General features: G+C 45.7%; 1 protein-coding gene and 1 long non-coding RNA gene across 5 annotated transcripts; one reads left to right on the top strand and one right to left on the bottom strand.

Annotated features, from left to right (window-relative positions):
- Positions 1-3,596: 3,596 nt before the first annotated feature.
- On the bottom strand, positions 3,597-18,314 carry LOC101933606 (uncharacterized). 4 transcript variants are annotated; one of them, XM_065589925.1, is made up of 7 exons: positions 18,109-18,314; positions 17,182-17,365; positions 12,312-15,599; positions 9,591-9,782; positions 8,538-8,710; positions 6,926-7,043; positions 3,962-4,297 (listed from the first exon to the last, which is right to left on the bottom strand). In XM_065589925.1, the coding sequence occupies exons 1-7, from the start codon at positions 18,312-18,314 to the stop codon at positions 4,100-4,102; spliced, it is 4,359 nt and encodes a 1,452-aa protein (XP_065445997.1). In that variant the 3' UTR covers positions 3,962-4,099. The 4 variants fall into 4 exon arrangements, with proteins under 4 accessions (XP_065445999.1, XP_065445997.1, XP_065445998.1 ...); XM_065589926.1 differs by lacking the exon at positions 6,926-7,043 and having other exon boundaries at positions 4,046-4,297; XM_065589924.1 differs by lacking the exon at positions 3,962-4,297 and having other exon boundaries at positions 6,578-7,043.
- On the top strand, positions 3,819-20,009 carry LOC135982586 (uncharacterized). Its single transcript, XR_010600008.1, has 3 exons — positions 3,819-3,940; positions 17,224-17,389; positions 17,752-20,009. It is a non-coding gene; the product is annotated as an uncharacterized LOC135982586 (long non-coding RNA).
- The last annotated feature ends 1,025 nt before the right edge of the window (positions 20,010-21,034 follow it).

The raw sequence follows: 21,034 nt of genomic DNA, 5'->3' as shown, positions 1-21,034 counted from the left end.
AAATTAGCCGATCAGATTTGTGGGTTTTGTGATAAAAGCATGAATTTTGCCACAGTCTCAGGGCATGGCCTAATAAAGATTTTCAGATATGGGGCCATTGCCAACTCTTAAAATGTCTGCCAAAGCCAACATAACATTGTCCTAATTGGCAAATAATATTGTTTTACAGTTGGACATACAAGGGGTGTATTCTTGAGTTTGCTTCAACTTGACCTTAAAATTGGTGAACACATTTTTTACTAATTTTGATTGTCAATGTGGTCTTGGCAGAATTTAATCACATTTCCCTTTTTTCAGATGTTTCCTTGGTTTTATGAAAGCTGCTTGGTGATTGGATAATATTAACTTTACACAGTAGCTAAAAGATATTAGATTACTATTGGCTATTACAAGTGCTTCAAACATGTTAAAAAGATATACACTTGCTCGAGAGTCAGCTCCATCAACAGAGACATCTCATGCCTCTACGGACTGCAGCGAGTATGTGTTATGCCAGAAAGAGACAGATGCAGAGTTGATTAATCCAGCAGAATCAAAAAGATAGTATGCTGGATCTGGCTATCAAACTCTAGAAGAAAATATCAGGTGTTTCCATAAGATGTATGCACTTGTATGCATAGATATATGCAGATTAGATTATGCTGATTATATTGAAAAAATTCTTTGAACAAAAAAAATGGATGTTGGCACAAATCTTGCTACATGAAGTTTAACAGGACCAAACTTAAAAGGGCTGGGGGGGGGGGGGGAGCTGAGAAAGTTATGGCTCAAACTGAAGAGGAAATACACACGTTGAAGAGACCAACAGGAAAAAAAGGCATCCTTTGTTTGTGAAATGAACATACTTTCAGAAGACCTCCATGAAGTTTCTGCCCTCGGCATTGATAGTCCGACTAGTTGCAAGTGTGTACTTCAGCTGCAAAATCAGTGCTTGTTTGCAAAACTAAGTGTAGCAGACTTAACGGCCCAAGAGACAATATGTCATACAACATGTTTGGTGTCTCTCTACAACAAAGTCAGGGAGAAGAAAACCAAGCAAAGCAACACAGAGAATATATTGCATGGAATTGCCTTTGTTGAACTGATAGCATACGTTGAAGAGACTAGGCTGAATGAAGATGTGGCTGAAATCTTTAAATTAGCAGGCCTCACAAGGTTCTGTACAGCTAGATTAGAACAGCTGGGGATGACACTGGCTGGGTAGATTCACAGCGCTGAACTAAAATCCCATATTCTTTCATGCATTGCAGATCTCTAAGCACACACAGAAGTATATGATGTGCATCTTGCTTCAACCAGAATATTGGACATCCCCTCCGAAAAGCATGTGAGGAAGACTGTCACGAAGAAGCACTTCACCTGTTCCAAACAGCAAAAATTATTCAAAGGGACATGTTTCATATGAAAACAGTTTACTGGATCATTTGACGCAGGATGCCAAGTAAAATGTGTTCCTGAGTGATTATTGGCACTGATGTCCATGATATTGGATGGTCCAAACATTTAAAACTCAGAACAAATTTCCATTCATTCAACTACCCTTATTTTGGCACTACTATTGCAGTGCAACAACAACATCCATTGCCACAAAGGAATAGAAAATTTGTACCACAACAAAGCTCAATAAATGCCTTTACCAATCTGCATATGCAGGGCTGTTATAGCCACGTTGGTCCCAGGATATTAGAGAGACATGGTGGGTGAGGTGATATTTTATTGGACCAACTTCTGTTGGTGAGAGAACCAAGGATTTGAGCTACACAGAGCTCTTCCTCGGGTCAGCTGGAAAGCTTATCTGACCAACAGAAATTGGTCCAATAAAATACCTCACCTACCTTGTCTCCCTTAACCAATCTATGTTGGTTTTACACTTCATGCACAGCCATGAATAAGTGATCTAGTAGCTACCTTCTTTAAACTTGGATTGTCCATCTCCTATGACAGCGTGTCGGCCACTTGTACCAGCATGGCAAATAGTGCATGCCAACACTTTGAGGATGAGAATGTAGTCTGTCCTCTAAAGCTTCATGATGGTCTGTTCACTACTTCTGCCACAGACAGCATAGACCACAATCCTAGGCTCCACCGCAGCAACATGCTCCTCTCATGGAACTAGGGGATATCACTTTTTCAGCATCCCAGTACTCAAGTGGAGGCAATTGTCCGTGCAATTCCCACCCCAGACTTTGAGACTGCAGCATCATGAAGAAGACTATCTCATCACTTCCTGAGTCTTACACACTTGTCCCTCCATTCATCTTAAAGAAACCCAATGCCCAAAATGTTGAAATCAAGACTGAACGCCAACTTATTACCCAAGCCCTGCAAGAAGAGTACAGGTGGCTTGAACAAATACAGCAAGCAGCAAATCTGGTTACCTTCAATGGAGATCAAGACATTTCCTGGGCCACTTACCAGGCTAGCAAACAATCAATGCCAGAGATCACCCAGGCCATCACTGCTCATCATCCCCATTTTTCAAATGATTCCAAGTCTGTGGCAATGATTTGTCATGCTGTGGATGTGATAAGGAATGCTGCACACCACCGAAATCCATGCCAAGTTCCAGTGATCATTGTGGATCAACCCCTTTTCACCATAACCATACAGATGCAGTGGACCTGGCCTATTGGGTATGGGGAGGACAAACCACTTGTCGTTATTCTGGGTGGACTTTATCTGGAAATGGCAAGTCTAGAATCATAGAATATCATAGAATATCAGAGTTGGAAGGGACCTCAGGAGGTCATCTAGTCCAACCCCCTGCTCAAAGCAGGACAAATCCCCAACTAAATCATCCCAGCCAGGGCTTTGTCAAGCCTGACCTTAAAAACCTCTAAGGAAGGAAAAGCTGATTGGAGATAGTAAATGGTCAGAAAGGCCATTCTTCAGGCCAAACTGACTTCTCCAGGAATGGTTGACTTTCTTGAAAATCTCTCATGTCATATGTAATAGACGTGCCCCAAGTAACAGCCAGTAACCTGTACATCTTGCTCCAAAATGCATAGACCACAGTATACCTAAGGTCTCGGGGAAGATGAGGCCCCCATGGGGTATGATAAATGGTGTGACAAATGAAAGCTAGAAAACCCAATGTTCCACTTCTGGCATACCACACTTCATCTGGAGCTTTTTGTATTGACCTATGTTCTGTCAATCCACTGTTCAGTGTGGAGCCTGGCATGCACACAGGCTTGCTTGTGTGCTGGTGCTGAGGACTGTTACAATCCTCAAAGTGACCAGTATAAATCCATATGAGTCTGAGACTGCAGATGGTTCAGGTTTAGATATGTAGCATTCAGCAGATACGTTGAAAAAGGCTAGACACGTATAGTCATATTGCCCATTGCTGAGGAGTGTTAGTGTTTTGTTAGCATGATGGTGTGCAATAGTATACGTGCCTTCTGTTATAATGAATACGGTATTAAAAAAAATTGTCAATGAATAATTATGCATTTATCAATACAAAGCACAAGGCTAACGCTCCCTAAGTAATGAGCCATATTAATTTGTCAGACCATTTGTAGGAGTTGAATTTTTCTTTTAAAATAAAAAGGTGATAATTTGTGTCAAAGAAATCTTTTGCATGACTAAAATTTGTCTTTTAAAATAAATTAAATCCCATTTTATTGGTCATTTTTTCTTTCAAACTTATCTTGACAACTTAAGTACATTTTTGTAGCCTTTTCACTTGCACAAAAGGTACATGGGTACAAAAATCTTGCATTGGAATACCTTGCTACCTCTTTACAACACCACATCCACCCTAGATAAGAATCTAAGGAACACTTCTATTAAAATAACATAGTTGTTGCTTTTTGTACAGGGGCTGCTTCATTGCCAAGAATGGCCAGCCTGGGCCTCCAGACTCTATATGCTAATGGCACTTATTTGTGAAGGTCTCTCTTGCTCCTGGGCAGCATTATTAGCTTCTAAGGAGGTAAGTGGCATTATTGTCCCTCCCCATTGGTGATGTCATTTCCTGCAAGAGTTAGGGATCAATGACAGAGGCCCCTTCCTACTCCAGGGCAGCACCAGCCACCATGGTTGGTTGTTGAACGGGCTTGGAATTTGGGGGTGGGGGGGAGGGGGAGAGTTCTTAATTCTGAGACGATGGTTCCTGAGCTATAGCTGTAAGGGTGGGTTCACGCCCTGCACGTGTTCTGCGAAGTCCGAATTCATCCCTATCTGGGTTTAAAGCCGCTTTGACTCTGTGCCATAACAGCTTTTTCTTCCATTGAATACAAAAGGCAGCTGCCTCTGCTGCCTCTGAGTCAGGATCTGGCTTTCGCAAACCCTGTTTGAAGGAAGCAAAATAATTACACACATTAATATACGTGGATAGACAAAGGGGTTTAAAATTTCTTATAGTACAAAGGGGCCTCAACACACCAAGTCTAGATGCCCACATGTGGGAACCAAGTTAACTTGGTTAGCCTGACACCTCTCCTAGACTAAACAATGGAACAGCTGACCCAGGACTGTCAGTAAAGACTGAAAGGATGGAAATATAATGAAAACCAATCAGCCTGGTTGTATGGAAAAGAGGCACTTAGTACAGTGTGACATTCTGATTAACAAGCTGGTACTCTGCAAAATCATTGCCCATTTTAAATAGATCAGAAGCAGGCTAAAACACAGTTGTTAACAGGGAATCAGCTAGTGAGGCCCCCAGGGATTTATTCTTAGCCCAATGCAATTCAGTATCTTCATCAATGAACTGGAAGAAAAGAAAATCATTGCTGAAAATAATCAGTAGATGACCAAGATCTGTAGGCTGGTAAATAACGAGGACAGGTCACTGAGACAGAGAGCAAGCTGGATTGCTTAATAAATGGGGTTTAGCCAGGCAGCATTTGTTTTATTATTAAAAACAAAGTCATAATCTAGGAACCAAAAATACCTGTGTCCTGGAAATCAGTGACTGAAGAGGGTTACAGGTTATTCCCAGCATGATGCTGTGGGGACAAAAGCCAGTGCAATCCTTGCATGTACAAATAGGGCAATATGTAGCAAGTGTAGAGAGGTGATACTGTCTGCATACTGCATTGGTGAGGCTGTGTACAGTTCTGCTCTCCACACTCTGTAACAGTAGAGTTATGAGCTGGGTAAAACCTTGTTGGTTAGGTTAAACCTCATTTAAACTGGTGGGTGTGAATGTGCCCTACATTTGAGATAGCTATAAGAGACAAGTTAAGTTCCTAAATAAGTCATAGTGGAGTCTACCAGAAGCTAGCAGCACCATGTTGGCAAGGTTCAACTGGGTATTTTTTGAGGGGAGGGGGGAAGGTTGGTTTTATTGGGGGGGGGGGGGGGGGGAGACAGGAAATGACAGGTTGGTGTGCAGACAACAATCAGACTCAGAGAAGGAAATCCAAGCAGCAGCCTGTAAGCATGGTGTGGCCCTGGGAGAAGCTAGGGAGAGGTCAGGGCTGCTGGCTGAGAGAAGCTTTGGCCTGTAAGATGAGAAACTTTTAAATTTTGGTTCTTCCTGCATTTGGAAAAGCAGGACTATGTACTTCCTTGTCAATACACAATACTGCATCAAAGAACATACCAGTCTCCATCATACATTTCTACTCCCAACTGGAATGCCCCTGGGGCCCCAAACTTTGATTAACCACTTGGGTTGAAAAGGAGTAATAGTATGTTGGGAAAACTGAAAACAATTCAGAGAAGAGTTGCAAGAATGGATTTATTGTCTGGAAAAAGCACCTTAAAATGAGAGACTAAAGGAACTCAGTCCATTTAGTTTATCGAAGAGAGAGAGAGTCTATAAGTACCTAAATGGGAATGATTTCTGTTAGTAGAAGGCTCCTTAATCTAGACCAAAGACTGGAAGTTGAAGTCAGCAAATTCAAACTGGAAACGATGCAAATTTTTTAAGAGTGCTGATGATAACCATTGCCATTGAAACATGTTCCCTGGGGATGTGGTGGATTTTCCGTCACCTGGAGTCCTTATATCAAGACCGGATCTCTTTCTGGAAGATGCACTGTACCTGAACCGGAAGTTACAAGTTCCTTGTGTTATACAGAAGGTCAGGCTAGATCTTCACAATGGTCCCTTCTGGCCTTAATATTTACGACCTATAATTTCTGAAAAGTTGCATTAGCTGAGCCTGGTTGAATGAGTGCCTGTTTTCTGAGTGCGCTCAGTTAAAGATTGCTCTATTAAATTATTTAAGGTATTTAGTTATTTCTTGCTGTCCTCATTAGGAAGCCCTTGAGAGTTTTAATGGAAACTTAACTGAGCCAAGACAAAGCCTAAGAGACACTTCACCTGTCTCTAAAGCCCCAGCTGAAAATCTACCTCCATGGCAGTGTTTCTTTTGGCCGTCTGCCTTTCTGTCCAAAATCAATAGCTGAAGGCACTTCGATGAACTTTGCCTATAGATATGGCCCAGTACTTACTGGGCAGTTCCTCATCTCAGAGGGCAAGTTGGAAATTGTGACCATGAAGGCCCATTATTTGGGGGGATAATTCAATACGGTAAGTACAGGGCAGGAGCAAAGGTTGCAGATCCAGGAAGCAGCTGTCTCCATTATAAGAGACTTGACCACAATAGTCACATTGTGTGAGAGATTCTAATTGTGGGTTTGCAGAACACAACAAATCCAGGCTAAGGAACATTTATGGTTCCCCCAGGAAGATAGAACTCCAGTGTGGTCAGCTGCCAGGGAGCGTTTGTTCTAGAATTGGTGCCTAGTCACCTCTGAGAGGCAAACACAGATTCCAGATGGGATTTGCAAAGGTTCTTCAGGGGGTGAGTTACGTGCCCAACTTCCAGTGAGATTTGGACAGTTAACTCCCTTAAAATTCTCTGAAAGTTACAGCCTGAATCCAGAAGTGTTGGGGGTAAAAATGTGAATATATTTGAACTTGCCTTTTGAAAGAATCTTGACCTATACCAGTGCACACTTACTTTGACGCACGCGGCCTCTGCTGCCTTCAGGGACTGTAGGACCACTTGAAACAGATTCTGTGCATTGTTCACCAGTAGTTCAGCAGAGCACCTACTCCCTGCTGTTGCTGCTTTTACCCTTAAAATATTTAAAAATTTAAAGCAAAAGCGTTACACAACTTGCTAAGTGACTACATACTGTCACTCTAGAGTTACTGGCTGAGGGCTTCCTGGATCTAGGAAGGTCACAGAACAAGCTGATACATGTGGAAGGAAAGGGCTCCAGTACCGCTGGCCCTTGCTCATGGAACAGTTTTGACTGCAGAAGAGATTTTCAGCTTTAAAAAGGTGTTGTAGGGAGAGCAAAAGAATAAAAGCAGGAGCACTAGTAGCCAGAATGGAGAAGTAGCAAACGCAGTGTTGAAACCTGTTGTAGCCTGAATGCCCAACGATACTGCTGCCAGTGCCTAGTTACAGACCCTTTCCCTTAATCACCCAGTGTGAGCTGGTCCAGCGGTGGCCCTTCCGGCCGAAGGGGGACAAAGAAAAACTATTGCTGCTATTTGGACTTCGCCGGTGTGCTCAGAGTGTGGAGATGGGGGTGACATAAGCACTGAGACTGTGACAAGAAGAAAGGGGGGAGATGCCTCTGAGCTCTGTTTGACTAGCACAGAGAGCTATGCAGAGATATTCAGGACTCCAGAAAGCCACCAACGGTATGGCACTCATTGGTCAAGGAGCCCAAGGGACAAAGGTTTCGGAGTGTCAATGGAAAATTAACCGCAAGGAGCCAGAGAACCTCCAGGCAGATGCAGCATGGCTGGAAGCCTGAGATCAAGAGGGGACATAAGTGCCTCCTAGTACAAGTAGCGTTAGCTCTGGAGAATGCTGTTCAAACATTAGCTCAAGGCTTATTCTCGGCTCAGCTGAAGCCCCGAGGTGGCTCAGCCCTGGCTGCCTGGGAGCAGGATCGGGCTCTCAGACAGATCGAGTTTCCCACTGGGCTCTTTTAGACGGGGAACGATACGAGAGCGGAACCTTCAGTTCTGCACAGCAGCGTGTAACACTGCATGGGAGGGTAAGATGTGCAGCTCACGAGAGGCTCCCTATTGTCTGCGATAGGAGTCGTTTCTATAGACACGCCTCATGCACATGCACTGATTTTAAAGGGACACTGCTGTGGGCTGTGGACGCCACCATGCCACGTGCTGAAAAGTGGAAGTCGGTGAGGAATCTTCGTGAATAGAAATATGTCACTATTTAAAAAAATGCGCAATTCAGAAACAAACTACAAATAGGATAGTTACAGTGATCTCAATAGGACTTGGGTTAAAATGCCTTCACTCTGCTGACTCGGCAGTGGCAGCCAGTAGCAGGAATCACCCTCACCTAGGATGTGGGAACAAAAACCAGGGGCTATGTTGTTTTTTAGCTTGTAAGAAGGTAAAACAAAGAGGAAAACTCTTCATGGCAGAGACAGTCTTCAGCCCAGTAACTAGATGCCTACCCCTGGTGCCATATGCAAATACGAACAAGAAAGATAGTCAGCAGTGTCCTTTAAAATCCCTTTTTAAGAAGGCGCGGACGCACACACCAGCCTTAAGAGAGAAGATGCTTTGAACTTTCGGTTTACCTGGAAATAATTCTGAGCTGGTTGCTGATAGTTTGGATTTGCTCGGTGACACACAGCAGTTCGGTTGCACATCTTTCGTCTAGGCAGTTCTCTGCAATCAGGTGGCCAAATCTGACAAACACTTGCCCATTGGAAGCCATTTGACTAGCACAGGCAATGAGCTGCTCTTTGGTCTAAAATTAAATCAAAAGAAGTCGGGCAGGAGAGGGGGTGTTTGCTATAAAATGGATGTAAAATCTACTGTTGCCTCGTTAGCGCTAGCGCATGTTAGCACAACGGAACCTTTCTCCGAGCCTGGCTGAGGAAATTGATTGCCCAACTCCCAAGGGGGCACAGCTGGACCCTCACAACAAAAACACCCACAAACTTCCCGATGCCCCTTATGGGCATGGGGGGGGGGCGATATTAATGGACAAACAAACATCATAAAGAGACCCTGTGGGAATGGTTCAGAGGCTGATGGAGAAACAGGACAGTTTTAAAGTGTTTTCAACATCTGAATTGTAGCCGCTGCAGCAGCAGTTCATGGCTCATTCTGCCATTTCTAACCCGCTCTGTGAAAGCTACACTGGGGACTGTTTGATATGCCAAACTCCATCAAAGAACTGGAGCTGCAAGTAGACTTTGGGCCCCAAACTGCAGTAGCCAGCAGGCCAGGCCTGTGGGGAGAAGAGGGAGGGTAATAGTTCCGAGAGTCAATGAATAGATTGAAATAGCAGGGGAAAGGGGCTGAATAATCTTCCTTGCCTTCCTCTTCTCCTTTTTGGAGGAAATTCTTTTCAGAGCATTGCAGATACACTCACACTAATGCTATTACACCTGTTTTAAATGAAACCGACATTGATTGATTCTTCCCGGGGGGGCGCGCAGGAGTTAGTGCGTGTTCAGCCTTGTCATGGTAACACCCCCTTTCTGACTTACTGAGGCATTGTGCTCTCTCTACAATGTGGCTCAGACATTTGTCATCGCCACAAATAGGTGCTTGGAGGATTTAGCGGGCCCTGGTTACTGAGTGAAATATTTCCTCCCATCCTATAACAACACTGGCAATACCGTTATCGGTCCCTTCCTCTTTAGAAACCGTGCCATGTGAGACATCCCAGTGGCCATTTCCTTGGTGACTTGGGACATGGTGTTGGTGTCATCCTGCCACTGTCCAGCGTCCTCTGGCAGGGCAGCAGGAGCGGCTCCCTTACCCTGCTCACTGCTAGTGGGGTGGGAGTCATTTGGAGAGTCAGTCAGGAGCTGTGAAGACAGTGAAACAGATTCACCTCAAACAACCGACCTTCCCTTTTACCATCTCTGCATTACTGACGTCCATGCCAAAGTGCTGTCATGAAGAGGGTTTAGACAGTCCCTTTTTGGCAGAAATACCCATTTCCTACATTAAAAAAGTATGTTTTGAATTTTTACACACGCATATCCTTGGGCTTGTTCCACGGGTTTATTCCTTGAGTCATTTCTACTAAGCAAAACGAACAGAAACATTGCCTAGATCCATCCCATCCAGTAAGCCAAGCGTCAGTCCTTGCTTTCCACTGGACTGAGTCTAGCTACCCCAGGGGTCCCTTTAAACAGTCTCCTCATATTATCCCCTGACTTGCACCCCAAAGACCATCCTCATTGGAGCTGACAGCTCTAGGGCAGTTAGTTGTGAGCTAAAACAATTTTATCTGGTTTATTTTGAAATGTGTGAATGCCTGCTGCAACTGAAAGCAATTGTTTTCAGAAGCCGAAAATGGCAACTTCCCACACACTGCCTGACTAACGCATCATATTGGCTTCACTAGCAGCAAGGTGATCATGTGGTTTAGAAGCACTACCGCCCAGGTCCTGTCCAATCCTCCATCCTGCCCACACAACTGCAAACGCTCGGCAGGATGGTGGGTGGAATATTGCAGTACAAGAGAAAATTAGAGTTGATTAGCGAGTTTAGGGGGTAGCAGATATAACTGAAAGAGGGTTTCTATAAAGAAACCCTGCCACATAAAGAGATGGGCAGAGAGTTCCCACAGCTGGGCAGACGTAGCCGCGGGAATCCCACAGCTGGGCAGACGTAGCCGCGGGAATCCCACAGCTGGGCAGGCGTAGCCACGGGAATCCCACAGCTGTGCCCAGCCATCAGACTCTCCTTTTGTCATACCCACAAAAGCTGAAGATTGGAAGATTTATTCAAATAACTTGGTGTCCAAATTGACATGTTTTGCAGAAATGGCAGCAAGCATCCCGCTTACCAGCATCGCAAGACTACAGCATGGAGCACGCTCCATGGTGCAGGATTCTCGGGGTACATTCAAACAGCTGTTACGCAAACCCGGCACAGCACCCAGCTGCCCTTTGTGAAGCCCAAAGGAAATCCTTGTCAGCTCGGCAAGTCCTTCTGTATTCGTCACTTTCAAGCTTCAGCCCTAACTTGGCACCTGAGCGGCTTGTTCCAGCACTCTCGGAAGTCCTTCCCGTCATCTCTCAAAGTCAATGGAAAGATACCCAGGGACTTTAAAGGGCACAGCATCAGCCCCATATTGCACGGCTGATGAAACTGTACGTGGCCACAAGCTAATTCTAGATGCCCTGCCTGTCTTCCTGGGCAGGGATTTTAAAAGCGGCTGCTGGGGCTCCCAGTCCCTGCTGACATTCAGTGCGACTCATGTGCCTAACTCCCTTGAGCCCCTTTGAAATCTCTGGTTCCCCCCCCCCCTTTTTTTTTCTTTTTACTTGACACAAGGAGGAAAATATATAAGTGGCGCTTCTGCTCTGGTAAATTCAGGCCCTCTCTTCCCCACAACCCAACTTCCCTCAAAGGAAAAAAAAAAAAGTCTGATCTGTACCACTGAGGTAGTCTCCAATTTCATTCTGCAAATCTGCATGTTCTCACTCTATGTTCTGTGCTCTCAGTATCTCCAGTCACTTGGCGTCCCCTGTGCAGTTCAAAAGATCTGGCTATTTCAACTGGAAAAGAATGTGCTAGCCACTCACTAAGGGCAGGTCTACGTTACTGCTTAAGTTGATCTAACTTACATCACTAAGGGGTGTGAAAAAGACACCCCCCTGAGCGACACAAGTTACAGCGACCTAAGTGCTGTCGACACCAGTGCTATGTCGGTGGGAGAACATCTTCACCAGATGCGCAGCTGCATTGGTACATCTGCACCGACATAGCGCTTTTAGTGTAGACTTGCCCTAAGTGCACCGACCTTGGCACTTTGCAGTGAATGCTGAATTACATATTTTGCTAATTGCCGTTATCTCCATTTCAGGAAAAAGATCTGCAAAATGTTTACATTGTGCCTAGCCTCTCAGAGCTAGCTGGAAATACTGACCGATGACTAGGTGCCAATACCTTTTGTATTTGGTTTATTTTAAATGTATTCGTCCATCAAAAGTGACCGATATAAAATCTGGTTTCCAGTGAACTCCAGTTTCCGACAGTTTTGCATCAGAGTTAAGTGAGGCACAAGGCAATCAGCCAGCTTATCTCGTTAACCCAGTGACTGTGGTGCTACTACACCTAGGGAATCTTGAGCCCGACCATAGGGGGCACTCACTGCATGTAGTTCTGCTGCTCGTAGGATATGGAAGCAACAGGGACAGTGAGCAAGAGGGGAAGATGGTTCTGTGCAGCCACAACTCCAAGCCATTGCATAATTTGATTTAAAAAAAAAAACAAAAGTCTGAAATGAGCAAGACATGGGACTCTTGGACAAGCAGTGAAATGCAGTTGGCACAGTTTTGAGATTACACAGTTTAGAGATAAATAGCTAAGATCTACTATACCATGATTTCAAATGCATCCCCGGCAGTTAAACCTTTGGATTCACTCATGGTAGGCCAGGCATTTGCTGAATTGGCTTGGTGTGTGTGACTCTGGTGTTTGGTGCTGGGTATCTTGGCGGGGGAGAGCTCTGCTTTGCCATGACATTGATTTGCAACAGCACGTGACTCGCTGTTTTGTAAACATTGCTTAACGAGCTCCAAGGCGGCTTTATCAATGTCCTTCACTGACTGAAGCTGCGTCACCACATAGTGCGCTTTAGCAGACCACTCCCATGCAATGTAGTCTAGCTGGACCAGCTCCTTGTCCTGCTGGCTTTGAAGCTGCTCACCAGCTCTTCCTAGCAGCTCAGAAGTAAGGAGGAGAAGGTGGTCTGTCTGAGAGAGCAGGCTTTCCCGCATTCTTAGATGAACTGTGTTCTCCAAAGCGTCTTCTGTGATGGTCTTGACCAGCTGGACGTTTGCCATTATCTGACCTGCCTGTTTAACCATCACTCCGTCACCTCCCTGGGCACGCGCAGGAGGCCAGGCCAGTCTGAGGATGTTTTGGATGACCCTCATGTACTCCCGATTGGTGCTGGTCAGGAGGATCAGAAGTGCCTTCACTCTAACAGCAAACTCTCGTTGGAGCAGCTCAGCACGAATGGACAAGTTTGTAGCAGGCACTGGGGAGACAGACAGAACATCCGCCACTTGCAACAGAGCTTCAGTTAGTACCTTTACTTCCTCCCGGAGCGCTAGGATGTCACGCTGCACACTGTGTTCAGCACAGGCGAGACAGGACAGCCGGGCTGCCTCCTGTATTCTCAAAGAGCTCTCGGAGACAGCTGCCAGGACATCCCGCAAGCGAAGCTTGTGCTTCATTGTATTCCTTAATTCACCTAGGAACAAAACATCTCGTCCTATGAGCTGATCCACAGCACTCAGGAGCACCTGTATGCTGACAGACCAAAGAAGGCAGATCCCCTCGAGATGGGCCTGGTAAGAATGGAAGCAGTCAGAAGACAGCGCCTTTTCAAGTAAATGCTTTGTATTAGTCTGAGCACGTGTGAATTTTGCTTGGACCCGTACAAACCTTTCCTGAATCTTAGGAACTGTTGTGCGCTCCTCTTCACAATCTGTGTGTGCAACATCAGCCGCTAGCTGAACAACTGTTGCTAAAGTCTGCATGATCTCATCCAAAGTTTGTTTGCTCTTCAGAAAGTCAGCGGGAGCTACTGTGCGGAATAACTGCTGGACTAGACTGTACCAAGAGCCTGCCACAGCCACCAGGCATTGGTTAGTTTCACAAATCTTCTCCGATAACAAAACAGCTGTTGGAAGAAGTCTGTCTGCTCTGGAAACTGGGTTTGGACCTATCTCCCTAGCTAAGCTAATAACAGATGGTGTTAATAGAACTATCTTTCTGTAGTGGGTCAGCTTTTCCAGCAGTGGCGACTTGACAATTGGTAAGGCTTCCTGAGCTGCCTCTACACAACAGTTGGAAAGTTCAAGTAAAACAAAGCAAGCCGTGTTTACAGCAGTAATGTCATGTTTCTTTGTTGCAGTGATGAGTTCATTGATCACAGGATGTAAATCCACTGTTTCTGGGTATAAGTTACCTGCTCTTGGAAGCATCTCAAGAGGAGAGGTGGCTGATGGAAGCCGTTCGCTTAAAAATTCTTCCACTAATTCAGTATTGTCAGTAGTGCTCTGTTTTATGACATCTGGTGCTCTGAGCTCTACGTGGTCCTGGGCTGAAAAGCAACACAGCTCTTTTGGAATGTCAAGGCTCCGAATTTGTTCCCGAAGTGGACTCAGAATATCTGGATGGTTAGACTCATCCAGCCCCTCTCTGACATTTCGAGTGGAGTCCATCAGATGCTTTACCCTCTTTGAAAATGCGTTTCTAGTTTGTAGACAAGAGATGCCTCCTAAACAGTGGCTAGTAACAGTTCTCACTTCCAGAATGGAGATTTCCAATTGCTTAACTAAAACTAACAAACCATTCTTGAAAATGGGATCTCTGATTTTATCCACAAATCTGTTAGTAACTTGGATCACGCGAGCAGCTAGGCTGGTCATATGCGCGGCATGCCATGAAAACCTTCCAGAGTTCTGACTCTCTAGTTCTTGTTCACAACACTCTCTGTGATCGGCCATTTCCTGAATAGACAGATCGAGGAATTCGGGCAAGTTGATTGTCTCATCAACACACGCTAACAAGCTTTCTGTTGTCCAAGCCCATCTTTGATAGAAGGTTTGTAGTTGTTCCTGGATGTTAATCTTAGGATCTTTGCTCATTTCCGTGAGGAGTAGAGGCACCGTGGCAAGGAATCTATTTAAACAGTCTACACGATCTTCAATTTCTTTAATGATTTGGAGGTTGGTGCACCTGGCCAGAACAAAATTTGCCACTTTGAGCATCTGATGAGCATGACTGAAGAAGGCAGTAATGAGAGGCTGAAGTTTTCTTAGAAATCCATCCTCTCCTGCAGGAGAATATTGCACAGTTGTAGGTTCCAGTGCAGCTTCCATTAACCTTTTCAGGGGTGCATTAATGTCTGTGAAAGTGTCCAGAATCTGACACAAAACAGCAGTGAGCATGGTTTGATCAAGAATCTCCACCTCAACTCTCATCGCGTGACATTTCTCTTCTAGGGTGCATTCTAGTTGGCTTTGTGCTGGCAAATCCTCCATTAGGCTTCCATGGTTGGAAATGCTTTTCTTGAGCATTAGCAGATGATGGCAGTGCTTGACCAACTGCAGCTTAATACTTGGCCTTGATGAGTTAGCTAAAAGCATGCAGTGGAAGACCACTGTTTCCACACAAAAACTGAATTCGTCCTCAGCTAGGTGAGCAGGGTTTGCGTTGGACAGGAGGCCCAGGTGCTGGGAAAAGAGCCCATTTCTTTCCAGTAGTTCCTTGTTTCTGGTGGTGTTTGTCAGCAAGGAAATCAGTTCCTCTATGGTGCTATCCATCAAATGGAAAATGTAGTTTTTGGAACCATTCACTTGCTGGTCCTGGGGGTGCTTCAGGTGACTGTGTTTTGCAGCATGCAGCATCGGGACGCACTTCCTAAGGATCTGCAGCATCTGGGCCAAATACTTCTGAGGAGGAGACTCTCGGAGCTCTTGGATGCGTCTTTCTGTCAAATTGTTCAGCAAGAGCAAGGACTCTGAAAAGTCACGGAAAGCAGCCAGCAGGGCTGGTATGTCTTCTGCAAACTCAAGTGCAGTCAGGCAATGCTGAAGCCAATGAGCGGCCTGGATAATCCTCATCACTACAGCATCATCTTCAAGCTGGAGGATCTAGTTGATAAATCAGAACAAAGGTCACAAAAAAAGGAAACATTGAACACTTCCCAAGATCTGTGGTGTTCTTTTTGCTAGGAACGTACTTGTCATTTTCAACTTGCTGGCTTTGTTTTTAAAATGCCTGTGTGCACTGATAACATGTGTCTCGGTGAATTTGAGAATAAAAGTGCTGCTGGTGAGCGCTACTGGATCGATAGTGCTGAAACCTGAGGGTACAGAACTCTCGTGACATTACAAAAACATCCACAGAGCATCTCAGCACTTCATGCGCAGTGATGATCACAGTTTCTCCACACTATGGAAAGCGAGGGAAGCGTTGCTAACCACATTTTACACATGAGGAAATTGGGGCACAGAGAGATTAAGTGACTTGTCCGAGGTCACACCAGAAATCTCCCAACTCCCAGTGTCGTGTCTGACCCACAACCCCAAACTACTTCTCTTCCTTGGCTTTTATACCTCTTTATAGAGAGAGACGTGGAGCAAAGTTCTCGTATTTTCAGTTGGTTTGGAAAAAAAAAAAAAAAGTTAAAAGCAATGAGATGATTCAAAATGTATTACTGCTAGTAGGGTGACCCTAAACCCCCAAGCAACTGGGCACCACATTTTGCTCTTAGTTCTGGCTGGGCTCGGGGTACAGCGTAACTGAGCGGCTAGCACACTGGGTCAAGACCTATCCCTGGGCTAGTCCCTGACCTGCTGTGGAACTGTGGGTGAATCACTTCACCTCGTTGGCTCAGCTGTAGAACGGAGGTACCAACATGGACCTTCTTTTGTAGAGTGCTCTGGGGTTTGCAGACGAAAAGGACCACATAAGAGCTACAACATACTCTGTGTGTGGCGAGTCCGAGCCCCGTTGTGCTGGCGGCTGTACACTCATGTAACATGACAGTCCCACCTCCAAACAGCTTGTAATTTAAGGGCTTGTCTACACTGAGGCTTAGAGCGTGGCCAGCTGGGCAGTACATCTAGAGTGCACTAGCCTGCCATGCACTAACTGGCCATACGGTCCCTGCTCCATGCACTAAAAATTCCGTCGTAAGCACCATTGCACAACTTCCGGTGCACAATAGTGGGGTCCATGCAGCCAGTTAGTGCACTGTAGCTTTACTCTGCACCACTTGCCACACACTCACGCTCTGTGTAGACAAGCTCTCAGTACCCACCTGTACAATGGGGGTACTAGCAGTGCCTTGCCTCCCAAGAGCATGAGGTATCATTATTTATTATTTCTCCGACACTTAGGGTTGCCAGTTTTGGTTGGACATATTCCTGGAGGTTTCATCACACAACATAATCTTTAATTCCTGGAGACTCCAGGCCAATCCTGGAGGTTTGGCAACTCTACCAATGCTCCTGGATGGGCAGGGCAGGGCAGACTTGTCCGGCAGCTGATCTTCATTCCCCACTACAATCTCATCCTCCACATGCACCCCACTCCGGGAAACACGGGCCTAGGGAATTAGCCGCTGTGCAGATCTCGTCCCCGAGAAGGCAGAGCTGCTGGGAGGGAATGAAGGGTTAGTGGAGAAGGAGTGTATTTATAGCATGCAAATGACAGCTGCATTACACTCACCTTTACAGTCCCCATTAAGACTCTCTTTGCTGAATCAATCAGTTCCTCCTGATGACTCTGAACGTCCGGCTGAATATGAAGTTTCTGGGCCACCAGTAAGATGCTTTTCCCAGACGCGAGGAGAGATTCGGCAGCAGACAACATCTCCCCAGCCAGCAGCTCCTCGTTGGACTCATGAGCCACCCTGGCAGAAGGATGCTGATCTCAGGTACGCAAGGTCACACAGACGCCTTTAATGAAATGCGTCGCTGTAAACCAGCGCCAGCATGGGACTGGGAACGCTGACTCCAGGGAGGAGCCAGGCAACCTGAACAGGCAGGATACAACCGGCTCCCACTGAACAGAACTCCGTGGAGGGTAAGCAGATGTAGGGCAGGGGAGGAGGGGGTGGGATTGTGCTTTCCCTTAATTAAATGTTCTGGTTTTTAAACAGCAGCCACATGTAAGATAGTCACATGAGTGTGTGGTTGGGGTTAGAATGGACCCTCTGCCCAATCCCAGTAAGAGGGGAACCCCCTCCCCACTTGCCTGCACCCCATCCCATACTAACTGTTCCCCTGCCTCTACTAGGTGGTCAACCAACCATGAAGGTATCTCTGTGGCTAGTAAAGGAGGGCCAGAAATGACAGCTGCACTGCAGGTGAGGAGTTAAAAATCAGAGACATCTTCCAGAATAGCAACAGACAAGAGTTAAGCAACACTATGGACACAGACAAAAATTAAAAACTAGAACGCCCATATCCCAGTGTGTGAGGCACTTCAAATCAAAACAAAGGGAACCAGAATGCCTGGAACAAACGGATAAATTTAAAAGCAACAAGAGAAATGTGGTCTCCAGGTGTCCAGGCCTGCTCCACCTATAACACATGTACGTACATACACACACAGATGGAACTTCATTTTGCCTTCTTCAAAACTCAGTGTTACCTTCTTGCAACATAAGCAAGTTCTTCAGTAGCTTTGGCTAATTCTTCAGCAGCTTTTTCTAAATCAGCGAGGCGCTCGTTCGTCACACCTTCCCACGCGGCTGCTATCATTAAATGACAAAGTTGAGCTGCCATGGGTGAAATAATTCTCTCCATGGTTTTGTTGGAGGTGACAGCCCTGATGTCATACAGATAAAAAGGCTCCATTGCTCTCGGCTACAAACAGAAGACACAATTAAAGGTTCATCTCCACAACACAGTAATATTAATTAACAGAATGCACTGAGTCTGCACCTTCCATCCAAACATCTCAAAGAACCTTGGGAATATTCATGAATTTAGCCTCACAACGCCCTTGCATTATCCCCAGTTTTGCTGCAAGCTGTTCCTACAATCAGAGATGGGGTGTGCACCCTGCACTGGCTCTGGTGGGGTTAATACAGGCAAAAGAGGCCAGTTACCCATAAACTGTACCTGGAGGAGAGCGAGGAGGCAGTGAGACTGAATTGGGGATGAAGCTCACCTGGGCAGGAGCAGGGACGGTGTCCGGCAGCAGGGAAGGGGCCCGCAGTGAGGAAGCTGGAGAAACACTTCCTGGTACGAGGGGGGAGAGCAGGAGCCTGTCCCAGGAGTGTGGGGAGCAGTCCAGGGAAGGAGCAGTAAGGACTGGGGAGATCTGAGCTGCTGGGGGAGGGTCCCTGGAGTAGAAGCCATTGTAGAGGGCAGGCATAGGTTCCCCTACAAACCACTGTAGCAGTGGCATGTTAGGGGCAGCCTATCTGGGGACTCCCAGGGATGGTTTGGAAGGAGACGGATAACACCCCAGGATGGGGGGAGGCGGGTCTTGTTTGTGACTTGACCAGAGAGGTAAGCCATGAAGAGGAAAGTGCTACAGCTCCCGGAGCTTGAGAGAGGCCACGGAGCAAGTGATGGGACGACGGGTTAAGCAACCACAGGAAGGGGTGTCAGAACATGTGGTGAGCTAATCCCCAAATGGGCCACTAGGAGGTGCCAGACCAGCAAGAGAGCGCCCCCTGTTGCAGGCATGGCTCTGGTTTGTGGCATAATTAAATGTTTGGGGGTCTGAAGCACGCCACTGATGTCAGTACCCATTTACATCAGTAGTGAATTTGGCCCAGCATGTTAACGTCAGCTCATTAGTCAAAATGGCTCAGATGAAACAAGTGTCAACTTGCTCCACCACTCATATGTAACCCCAGCCACCCCTTTGAGTTTATACTATTTCCCCATGATCAGTTTTCACTTTCCTGGGCTGCTGCACTTCCTACTGCCAGACAAGTCTAGAAGCAGAAAAGATCAGACACTTCCCAGCTGCTCCTGCAGTCTGACCAGCCTGACCTGACACAGGCCTGCCAAAAAGCTTGTGGGGAAACCCGAGCTAGGCTCAGGAGAGCTCCAGCTTAATTCTGCAGCCTCAGGTTTCCACTCCACCTAATCTTCTCATCACAAACCACCCAAATCATGCTACTGCGTGGAAGTGAAATGCTCCAGCGTCTGGCCAAAGTTAGAGTTTGCACTAAGACCCTTACAATTATTCATCAGCTGCCTGTCTCATGGTTTCAGACCACCTCAAACTCACCTCCAAAACTCCGCTCACTAATTTTGCATACACTGGTTGCACACAGGCAAGCATTTGCACATGCCAATTGGACAGTTAGATGTTCATTTACCCACTCTGTATGAACAGAGGTTAGTTTTGAATGCAGATGGACGTGATCATTTTAAAAATCTGACTCTTGGCGTCTGTTACAATTATTTTATTTCTATTGAATCTTCTATTTTAAATAGAGAATATTCAGAATCTATCAACCCTTTCCCTTAAAAAAAAAAAAAAAAAAAAAGTAACAGTACTACATGTGCCTTAAATAACTGAATAGCAAAGTGAAATTTACAGGGGGATTAGAAAATATAATTTTTAAAATAAACAACATGTGCTTGTCACCTCTGCCCAGTGCAGACTCTAATGTTGATGATCGTGTATAATACATGAAACCAGACTATGTGACAATGAAGTTAATCAATAAAAAAACAAGAAGTGTGTTTTATTCTAGTAACACCGTTACAGTGGCGATTGACAGTCTTTTTGGTAGTGATACACCATGTACTATACAGTTAAAATGTTTTGAATACAGCTTAGTGCAATTTTACTTTGCTTATCTCAGGTGATCTTATCATTTGAACAGCTTTCCGCTGTAAATTATAAATACAAGAAAGCTATGATAATCGCAAGAACCACATCAAGTACAATACCCCCCTGAAAGCACTCTCTAAAATTAACAGTAAAGGTTATTAGACACCTGTGAGACCTTATTGTTGTTATCCAGCCACACAACTCAGAACATATAATTGACAGAAAAACTGAAATGTCACTTTACCTTGTGGTGAAATGTGTTTCCACTGGTTTTCCAACTGCAGTTTAATTAAGGTAACAAGCTAACATTCAATACATGGTGTACACTTGTTTACAAGTACCAAGAAGCTAGTATTGCTGTGTGGTCTCATAGCTACAGGCAGTCAGCTGATGGAGGTGCTGACATCAGAGGCGGTGGTGTTAACTAGCCCTCCTTCCGCACACACGGAGCTAGTAGAAACTCCACAGCGCTGGCCAGTGAGCTGCTATGGTGGGGAAATGTCTCAGGTACTTATTCTCATTTCAGTCCCCTCCTCTCTGTGAGAGAACCGTGTTTCTAAATGTACGGGGAACAATGCCCCTATTCATAAGTGCAACCCAATTCCTAGTGTAGCTGACGGGAAAAATGAAGCAGGCACCTGTACAGCAACGGGGATGTTCCCAATAGTCATTGGTTGTGGCCAGATTGGGCCCGGCCCTGATGCAGACTTGCCAGGGAATAAGCCCCCCGCCTTCACTCCCGCCTCCCCCCCCAGTAAACACCCACCCTCCTAGC

Source organism: Chrysemys picta, chromosome 3 (assembly GCF_011386835.1).
Source record: "Chrysemys picta bellii isolate R12L10 chromosome 3, ASM1138683v2, whole genome shotgun sequence".
Classification (NCBI taxonomy): domain Eukaryota; kingdom Metazoa; phylum Chordata; order Testudines; family Emydidae; genus Chrysemys; species Chrysemys picta.
Note: the sequence above shows the minus strand (reverse complement) of the source record. Positions and strands in the feature narration are given on the sequence as shown.